Raw genomic sequence first — 10,877 nt, forward strand, 5'->3', positions numbered from 1 at the left:
GCAGCACGTCTGGCTCCTAGGCGGAGGCTCGCAAATGGCTCTGCATGGCTCTCGCCAGCAGGCACCCAGCTCCCATTGGCCGGGAACCAACCAATGGGAGTGTGGAGCCAGTGCTCGGGGTGGGGCCAATGCGTGGAGCCCCATGGCTGCCCCGCCTAGGAGCCAGACTTGCTGCTGGCCGCTTCCAGGGCACAGTGCGGTGTGGGAACAGGTAGGGACTAGCCTGCCTCAGCCGGGCAGCACCGTGGCCAGTCGCCGGTGCTGACCAGAGCCGCCACGACCTGGTCAGCACCGGCCGGTCGGTGCTGACCAGAGCCGCCACGACCCAGTGCCTTACATTCGACGCTCGGTTTGAAAACCACTGCTCTAGAGTTAGCCCTGCCTCAGCGCAGGGGGTGGGAGCTGATCTCGCGAGGTCCCTTGCCGCCCTACATTGCCATTATTCTCTGATCGGATTCCTGCACATGATCCCAGACCGGCCACCAGGGGCCCATGGGTTGCCCGGGCAGGTGGGTGCAGCATCTTGCCAGACCAGCTTGCAGCACTCCCTGCTCTCTCTGTCAGGCAGCGCGGGGGTGCTCGTCCTAGGCCCTGCACCCACTAGGGCCTGGGCTTGCCAACGCGCTGAGCAGCGCTGCGCCGCGTCACTCCAGCGAAGCCAGTGCGCACGCCCCAAGGCGGGACGACTTCGGCCCACCGCGCTCCCTGGAGCAGCTCTCCTCCAGCCCAGCGCCAGCAGCCCCATGCGCATGCGCACCGAAGCCCGCAGCTCTGTCTGCAGCATCCTCGGCTGTAGATACGCGCCTGTCCAGTAGACTGCGGAGTACGTCACCAAGATCGGCTCCGTCACTTTTGGCGCATGCGCATTGCGTCTCAATCAGTCTTTTTTTTGTATTTCCGGCCGAAGCAAGTGCAGCGCATGCGCCCATTGTAACAGCCTCGGTGCGGTCTTCCTCAGCCAGCCAACCAGCGGCCTTTCTTTGCCTTCCGCTCTTGGAGGGAAGGGTTAGCCCTCCACGATCCCATGATGCGGTGCGGCCGCGAACCCCAGCCGTCAGTGGCGGCCGCCATGTTGTGTTAGTTTGTTGTTCTCTTGCGGCTGGTGGTGCGGAGCAGGCGGCGGGAGGGCGGAGTACCCTCGCCCCCTGCAGCCGGGCGCCGAGCGGGGCCTGCGTCCGAGGCCTTCCCCCCACTCCGAGCCCTCATTGCAGCTGCGGGAGGCACCGCCAGGAGCGGCCGCCGCCCGCGCAGGAGGAGGCGCCATGGCTGCTGCCTTGGGAGGAGCAGGTACCTGAGACCTGCGGTGCGACTGCCTGGGGAGGGGGCGTGGGCAGCAGTGGCGCTAGCAGTTATGGCGCGGGCCTAGGGGGACTGTGGGAGAGCTGACGAGAGCTCTGGCCATGGGGCCTAGCAGGGGGCGTGGGGCTTACGGCGCTGAAGGGGGCCTGCAGGTGGCGTCGATGGGAGCGAATCTACCCCTTCCCTGAGGGTTGTCTCCTTTCTGGCTTCCTGTGCTAGGGATCATAGTTTCCTCAAGCAGAAGCGCTGCGGAGCGAAATTGACTCGGTTCTGGTCAGTTTCGCGTTTGCTCGACAGGTTTCGAATAACTGACCAAGCCCGTCAGTTGCTCTTCTGATGCCTGGGGAAATTGTGGGCAGCAGCCAAGGGGCTGGTGTGGGATGCCTGAAGGTCTCACTGATTCACATTTAGAAAGATCTTTTTCCATTCGTAAGGGCTGTACGCTTTTACAACATGAAAGTTTCTATAGTTTGTGTTTTTGGCGCTCTCTTGCCAGGAAAGGCTTCTTTCTCACCACTGGCACAGCAGATTTCCCAAGCTCTGGACTGGATGGGACCTAATAGGTCCATTTTCATCTCTTATTTTTATTCAAAGCCTTTTACTCTTGATTATAAATGCCACGGGAATATGTGACCACTTCCCCAGTATTAATAACTTATCCTAAAAACCACCTTGTGAGGTAGTTATCTCTATTATACAAATGGAGAACTGAAGCACAGGCAGATTAATTAACTTGCTCATAGTAACATAGAAAATGTGTGACAAAGCCAAGATTTCAACGCCAGAACTCTTAACCACTTGGCCATTCTTCCTTGAGTTGTATGAGTCTATAAAATTAAAATAGCATATTGCTTTGTCTTGTCCTTTTCTAAATATCTCAAGCAATATCTTACATATCTACAAAATGCAATCTTTAAGAGTTAAAGATGGAAAAGATATGCTGGGTCACATCTAATCAGTTCTTCAGAAAAGTATAATGTAAATAACGTATTCAACTTCTCCCTCCCCTGTAGCTCTTGGGAATCGGTTTCATTAGGAAATGTACTTGTATTTAAATACTTTTTAACAGTTTTTTTTACAGTTGAGTTAGCTGATAGGATGCTGCCTCTTTGGTAGAAACAATGGCAAGTTATGATTATCATTTGCACTAATTATGAGGAAACCCAATTGGGAGCAAGATTTACTCACAAATAACTGTCATAGTGCTGAACATGGCTTATCCTTGTCTACACAGATAAGTCATGTAACATCATGTTGACCATAGCGCAATTGTTAAAAAGAATGTAAACATAATTAAAGTTCCTAGTGAAGATAAGCCCTTAAAAGAAAATGATTGTCAATATTTAATTGTTAAAAGTTGAAAAAGTGGGGAAGATTTTGGGGTAGGATCAGAATGCGAGCAACATGGGTACAAGTATATATGATTGTAAATACCTTTTGAGGGCCTCAAGTTTTAATGGTGTCAAATATTGTTTTGTATGTTTTTTTTTCCAAAACCTACTTGAGGTGACTAGATGAAAGAAACTAGTGCATTTATTATGTGAAAGTGAACTCTGAAAACTTGGGTTCTGTTACTGAGGTTTTTAAAATTCACATTGTAAAAACACTCGATAGTTTGTGAGAAGGAAAAATGTCATTTTTAGATGTATTTTAAAAACTATTACAAGCTGCATGGGCATCCTTTTGTGTGAAAACGTGTGCATGACCGGCAAGATCAGGGAGCTGGAGTTGATTGAAATGTTGTTTCAAGTTACAATTACATTATTATTTGTCTTCCTGTAGTGCCTAGGAGCCCTAGTCATGGACCAGGACCCCATTGTGCTAAGTGTGGTTCAAAAAAATGTTTGTTCAGTGTCAGCATTGTGTTCAGCAATGAACAGAGGTTGGGAAGATGTGGCCCTTGTCCCAGTGAGCTTACAATATAGGCTATGTATTACTTTAAAAAAAAAAAAAAAAAAAGGGTTGCACGTTGAAATAGGTCTCCTGATGTAATATTCTAGTGTAGACAAAGTGCACATAAAGACTATCTCAATGTAGCTAGTAGAGATGAACCCCTGGTTGGGCAACAAAGAGTCCTGTGGTACCTTAAAGACTAACAGATGTATTGGAGCATAAGCTTTCGTGGGTGAATGCCCACTTCGTCAGACACATGTAATGGAAATTTCCAGAGGCAGGTATATATATGCAGGCAATAATCAGTCTGGAGATAACGAGGTTAGTTAAATCAGGGAGGGTGAGGCCCTCTTCTAGCAGTTGAGGTGTGAACACCAAGGAAGGAGAAACTGCTTTTGTAGTTGGCTAGCCATCACAGTCTTTGTTTAATCCTGATCTGATGGTGTCAAATTTGCAAATGAACTGAAGCTCAGCAGTTTCTCTTTGAAGTCTGGTCCTGAAGTTTTTTTGCTGTAAGATGGCTACTTTTACATCTGCTATTGTGTGGCCAGGGAGATTGAAGTGTTCTCCTACAGGTTTTTGTATATTGGTTAGGGTGGTTGTTAAATATATTATTCAGTATTCCAGGATCTGAAACTGTGCTAGATGCTTTAATGTACAAATAGAAAGATGTAGTCCCTTTCTGAAGAGTTTGCAATGTAATTTTAAACGTAAGTCACGGTAGTAAACAGTAGGCCAGGGATGTGGTGAGCTAAAACAAGGAACACAACAATGAGGTCATATTCTTACTCAATTTAGGTATGTGCACATCTTGGTCAGTTTTAAAAAAAAAATGCATTGATGTTGTAGATTCAGTTCTTGTTCCCATCACAGAATTGAGTTTAAGGAATGAGGAGAGGAGAGTAATGGCTGGGTGGTCTAGAATAGGGTGGCCACTTCCTGTGTAGGGGGTGATACAGTAACGAGACATGGAGATGGTTGTGGGAGAAATGAACAGGTTGGTGTTATTAGCTGGGTAGACAATAAAGGACAATGTTGGTTGCTGTGGCTTTGAAAGTAAAGATAAAAGTTGAAACTTGATGTAGTGAAGAAGCGGGGAGCCAGGGAAGGGGTGCAAAGAGGGAGAATGAAATGGTCAGAGCTGGTGAGGCAGATAACTTTAGCCAGGTTCATTTTATGCGGACTGGAAGGGAGGTGATGTCTCAAGGAAGCTCTGGAGGAAGAGGTTATAGTAGACAGTTTGGGTTTGGATGAGAGTCGGAGCTCTTTGGATAGAGAAGGGTTGGACCTACGAGAGAGAGAACATAATTTCTGCCACTAGCACTCTAGCATCCTTCCTTTCATCTTTGTCTGTTGTTGGCCATTGCACAATTCAGAGGTGTAGTACAAATTCTCCTGAATGCTTCACAGGTCCAGTTGAAATTGTTTGTCTCACTTCACTGTAACTTAATTTCTCTTGACAACAAAAGGCAGAACCTAGAGAGAGAGATTCCATTTTTGTGCAGTCAGATGGGCCGAGTCCTGGATATTTTTGTGTACCTGAGATGCATGCTACTTTGTTATGCTGTCTGACAGTTTACCAGTACGGTGTGTGTTTTCCATTTTGGCTATATTGAAACTTACTTTTGACAAGGGCCTACAAAAGTTAGGGTTTTGAAAATGACACTGATCTGAGGTCAGGACTAGTTGTATCCGGTATGGACCAGTGCCAATAAGGCATTACTACTTTTAGGGACTAGTGGCAGATAGTTTTCGTTTTCATTTTCATGGCTAAAACCAACTCTTTTCATACCTTTGGAAAGCTGTCCTTAAAAGTCATACCATTCTGATTACAGTATTCATAAAGTGCCAATGACTTCAGTGGGTCTATCTCAATGAATAAGTGCTCACACACGCATAAGGATTGCACAATTTGGCCCTCAATGAGTGTACTTCAGATCTTTTTGCCTCTTCAGTACATACAGACCATATGTATGTATACATATACAATTATATAATTGTAATTTGACAAAATAAAGTTATGTCAAATTATGTAAAGTCCTGCAGGTGATATTTATTGAAATTATTTTCCGTTTTTTTGTTTTGTTTTTTAAAGTCTTAGATATCTGTTATCAATCGACTTAATGATTTGCTACAGATGATGTTGTTTATGGCAAACAATTAGCAAAGAATATTAATTAATAATGGTACATTGTCAGGGATTATGCACTGCTCTCTTGCTGATCATTGATCTAGGACCACTGTTTGGAAAAACTACTAATTCACAAAAAAATTTCTAAGCCCTGCCAGGTAAAAGAGAATGGAACTTAAAGAAAAATATATTCATGTAATTCTGATTAGCTGTTTCTTCTCCCATCTCAACTTTAACAGTTTTAACAGCCGTTGTCTCTCAAACACACTAGACACTAAAGTTCTACACCATTTGAAAAAGAGGTTCCAGATTTTGAAAAAGTAGCAGCACTGGTTAGACTCTAGCAGTTGTCAAAATAGCTGATGCAAGGTCACATTGAATTAGCCTGGAAAGATGGTACAGTAATTGAGTTACTCAGCTTTCCCTCCATGTTAACAAAAACTTCCTCCCAGAAACAGTTCCAGCTTGGTTACTTTGTTAAAATACCTGTTGAGGAAGCAGTTAACTAAACATAGAAGCAATTAAGCTCTATTTGGATGGAAATTTAAAATTTAATAAACAATTTTAAGATGCTGCTTGTATTTTTAATTAGTTAAATAAAACTACCTGAAATGTCCTGGATATATAAAAAAAAGATTTATTAAAAATTTATTAAAACATGTTGCGTTTAAAACTAACTGATATATTCAACAAAGTATTATCAGTTTTATCTTTAGTAAGTGAATTGAACTGCTTGTTTCGAGGTCATCATTTTCTTCAAGATTTTAGAACTAGTAAAACTCATCCTTTCACACTTGATTTTTATTCATAGGTTGGAAAAGGAAAACAAGGTTTCCTGCTTTTTCACCTCCCAGTTGATTTCTTAACTCTGAACTAGTTGAACTGAACTAGTTGATTCAACTGAAATGAAAACATTGTGTCTGCATCTGCAGAAGAGCTACTGCTGTCAAAAACTGGTTTAGCCCTTCAACCAGTATTGGTTCTAGGTGCTTAGTGACTTCCACCAGTTCAGTGGTTTGACTTTCTTTAAACTTGGCAGCAAACATGTATGCTTACTATTTTTAAAATTAATTTAAATGATTTTAATAGATTGTAGTAAATTTAGACCTTAATGTAGGTTGTCATGATTTCAAATTTAATTTTAATTAGGTTTATTTAAAACAATGTATTTCATTTAAATTTAAAAAGTCCAGTTGAAATAAAAAATGATTGATTTTTATCCCACACTGAAAACATACAACTTTCATACCGTTGGAGGCTTGCAGACTATTTCTGTCTGGTGATTGTGTGTGTGAGTGAGGGAGAATGGTGTGGTCAAATGTTTTGCTTGGATGAGAGGTTTTAGCCATCTCATCCAAGTGAAACGCTTGAACACTGCATCTTAATAACAAGTATATAGGGCAAGCTTTTTCTTAGCCTGCATTGGTATTGCTATAGGAAGTGTTATAAGAACACTGCTATGCAATCTTCCAGCTGATTCATCTACCACCCTAATGGGGTCGTTAAAGAGAAATTTTTTATTTTAGCCTAGTACACAAGGCTTTATGTATTTTAGTGAAGGTTTTTTAAAAAGGAGCTAGTAGATATGGAAAGAAAAATGAGATCTCCTTGCTCTGTGGAAGCTTGTTCTCAGAAAATCCTTATAATTTGCTGCCCTTTTCAGCAGGATAATACTTGTAAACTTTACCTGCTATACAACACTCAGAATCAGAAAATAATCAATCTACCAAATTATGGAAATGTGACTGTCAAATGCATGCAACAGTGCTCCCATGTACTAGGAAAATGTAATGCAAGGAAAAATATTGCCAGCAAAGTGAACCTGCTATGTTAAGAAACTTTAATGCATGTTAAGGGATTGATGTTGGCCAATTCCAGAGGGAGGCCAAACTTGTCTAACAAAATGGCTGACTTTCAGCCAGTGTGTGTGCAGTTTTTTGCACTGACTTCTTTCTTTGATAGCAGGGTTTCTTTTGTTATATTATTGTAGCGATACAGAGCCAAACAATGGACCACTTTTTTCCACTGATGTCCTTTGAGTTTACCCTTCAATTGGGAAATCCTGGTATGTTTTAGCACACAAATTTTCTTGTTTTCTTCCCTTGCCACCTGTGAAAGTTAATGTAGAGTGCTGGTGCCCTTAGTGAGTAGCTTTCAGCCTTGCATCAAGTGCCTGATATTATCCAGGGTGGCGAGGTGGGAAGAAGGAGAGAGTCATCTTGTTGACTCACTACCTACTGTAGGAGAGCCTCAGGCATGCATGTGGGCTGGTAGCACTTTTGCAGTCAGGTTGGGGTTTATTTTTTGTGTGAATTCTTCCTGCTGCTGTCTGAGAGTTGTGGAAAATGTTTGGCTGTCAGTCTTACACTACCTTGAATGGTCCCTTACAATATGTACTAATTACTTATGCTAAACAATCCGTTTCATCTTGCATTTTGCTGTGACGCTGGGACTACTTTTCTCAGACATGAAGAAGAGTTCTGTGTGGCTCGACAACTTGTCTCTCACCAACAGAAGTTGGTCCAGTAAAAGATATTACCTCACCCCACCCTACAGTTTGTCTTTTGTGCTACTGCTGATGCTGGGGAGCTTTCCTTCCCCCTTACATGTTATATTTTATGGGCATGTAACCATGCTTGACATTAACATGAACTGCTTCATAAGAATTTCTCAGGGAGCATCATCCATATCCATATGTAAAGTTTTATTCATTTACTTTTGGTTGTATTGTGAATTCCTGATATAAAGGCCTAAAAAGGAGGGGGGGGACCCTAAAATTTTTGTAGCTTCAGAAATGAAAAATTTACACTTGATTGTGACTTGATATTCTCCAAATAACACTAGTCATACAATGAATCAGAAACCACTTTGATGCTTAATATCTTGCAAACCATGTGTTAGACAGGAATGCTGTTCACTAGGGGTTCCTAAATTTATTTCTGTCATGACTGTTCTTGACTACACAAATACTTGTAACCCTCTTATGGGCTCGTCTAACAATACATTTCAAAGTGTTGAGTCAAATTTTGATAGTACCATGCTAATTTGTAACTCACTTTTGGTCTGTAGATTTATTTGTATTATGCTAGGCAAAGTACAGAAATGAAAGTATGGTCCCTTTTCCCCAAAGAACTTAGTCTAAATACATGAAACAACAAGAGACTACAACAGACAGACATGGGAGGCACAAGATAAAAGTGTGAAAATCATGATTCTTGTAATAAGCAGTGTCTAGCCATTGTTGAGTCTTTGGTAAGAATCATGGCAGAGGAAACTTTAATGAGAGATTTGAAAGAGGATAATGTAGCTTTGTGGATCTTTACAAGGAGTTCCTCTCATGGATAAGGGATGGCATGGGAGAAAGTGCAAAGATATTTAGAGGACACTGATGAGTGATAGAGGGACTAATGGATAATAAAGGCTGGTAGTGCTGGTAGAGTGGAGGGCAAGGTCTACAGTAGAAAACTCTTGCTGGAATAGTAATGTTGATTAGGACTGATTTTTTTTTTTTTTGGACACACTTCTATGCTGGGAAAAGCCCTGGTGTAGATTGTTATACCACAAAAGCACTTTTAAACTGGTATAATTTATTTTGTTCAGTATAAACTATACTGGCAAAAGCCCTTTTTTTGCTTATTAAAGCTGAATCTATAGTAGGAGAGGATTTGTCAGTGTAGTTTCCCCTTTTCTAGTGTAGACCAGGCTGAAGTAAAGGTTGATGGCAGCATACATACCATTATAAGAAATAAGTACGATGAGGTGAAGCCCCAAAGAGCCATAGGGCTTATCTACACACACAAGTTGGTTCTATTGCTTTAACTATACAGATATAGTTAAAGTAGGGCTGGTCTACACTGGGGGGGATCGATCTAAGATATGCAACTTCAGCTACGAGAATAGCGTAGCTGAAGTCGACATATCTTAGATCGACTTACCTCCCGTCCTCACAGCGCGGGATCGATGGCCACGGCTCCCCTGTCGACTCCGCTTCCGCCTCTCGCCCTGGTGGAGTTCCGGAGTTGATGGAGCGCGTTCGGGGATCGATTTATCGCGTCTAGATGAGACACGATAAATCAACCCCCGATAGATCGATTGCTACCCCCCGATCTGGCGGGTAGTGAAGACGTAGTCGTAGTATTACTCCCCCTTAGTGGGCACGGTTATACCAGTATAACCTATTCCCCTTTTTGTACAGAATAAGATATACTGGTATAAAGTACCTTTTTACTAGTATAACGTGCCCATGCTAGGGGCTGTACCTGTAGAACTGTTGGTAAAAAATCACACCCAACTGACAGTTATATTGGTATAAAAACTATGTAGAGTAGACCATGCCTGTGAGTGTATGGTGAGCAGGGGAAAATGGAGAGAGTGGTGACATAATCGGAGCTATAATTTGGGGAAATGGTCTCTGCATCAGCATTTGACTATATGGGGATCAAGATGGTATTTGGTAAGGCCGGAAAGGAGGAGGTTTTAGTGGTCAAGAAGCATGATGTGTGAAGTCCTGGACAAACATTTTATCTGTGTGGGCAGAGAAAAAGCTGGATCTTGGATGTTGTGGAGGAAAAAATATTAAAATGTAGATACTGCTTGGATGTGGAGTGCTGCACTAATATGCTAAGTAGTTGAGTTCCCTTGGTTAGGACATTAAAAAATGGTGTATTGTTTCTTTGCCAAAAGAAATATAGAACAATGCCTTTTGCCTTTTATACTTCATCATGTATGACTTGACTTTCATTGGGTAACAAGCTACTGCAAACAATTTTAATGGCATGGGAATGTATAGTGACTACCATTTTAGTTTGAAAACTGTTGTATTAGTGATGACTGCCCTAGCTGAGTTTTCATTATTTTTTATGCTCACCTTGGGTTTTCCATGAGTGCCATCAATGAAACCTGCATTTAAATTAGACAAAAGGAAGATAACTAGGGTTGGCCATTGGGTGGGGAAATTGTCGCAGAAGGATGCCCGGTTGAACTGGAGGACCTGAACACACACAAAATCCTAAGTGGAAATTGAAAAGGTATAGGTTTTTAAAGGCTTATTTCAAACCAAACCATCAAAAAACATTCTGAGATTGGCCCTAATTTGGTACCCCTTTGTCGTAAGAGACAAATAATTGTACTTTATTCTAGTCAGGAAAGTGATTATGTAAAAATGGCACCTGTCTTATAGAAGCCATTAAAACAAAAAACATGTTAATCCAAAGTTCTAGTGATATCCTTTTTTCATACTATAACCATATTCCACTTGGGGGTGAGGAATGGATTATTCTCTCCTCACAAGAGATGGTCCCTCTGAGTTACAGGTCAAACTTATTAGCTGGGCAATATGGGAAGATTGTCTGAACGCTGCATGCTGCACCTGTTTTGTGGATAAATTTAGGACTTCAGTTTTTGAGGCTGCCAAATTGTCGCCACTTACAAACAAATTCACTTAAAAGCAAAATATTTCCTGATAACACTGGTCTACAATTTTTGAGAAGTCGTCTGCTTCAGAGATAAAAATGTGCTATTTATTATGTATTTTGATGTGCTGAATTCAAATATG

The 10,877-nt window shown here is 42.1% G+C and overlaps 1 protein-coding gene across 3 annotated transcripts in view; it reads left to right on the forward strand.

Annotated features, from left to right (window-relative positions):
• The first annotated feature begins 998 nt into the window (after positions 1-998).
• The window catches only part of RBM33 (RNA binding motif protein 33), a 146,315-nt gene continuing 136,436 nt past the window's right edge, over positions 999-10,877 (forward strand). For all 3 annotated transcript variants that reach the window (XM_026652161.2, XM_026652162.2, XM_026652163.1), the window contains exon 1: positions 999-1,287. In XM_026652161.2, the coding sequence (XP_026507946.1) occupies positions 1,263-1,287 (25 nt within the window). In that variant the 5' untranslated portion in view covers positions 999-1,262. The remainder of the gene's footprint in view (positions 1,288-10,877) is intronic.

The sequence above is a fragment of the Terrapene carolina genome, unplaced genomic scaffold (assembly GCF_002925995.2).
Source record: "Terrapene carolina triunguis isolate 2854851 unplaced genomic scaffold, T_m_triunguis-2.0 Scaffold111, whole genome shotgun sequence".
NCBI classification, from domain to species: Eukaryota; Metazoa; Chordata; order Testudines; family Emydidae; genus Terrapene; species Terrapene triunguis.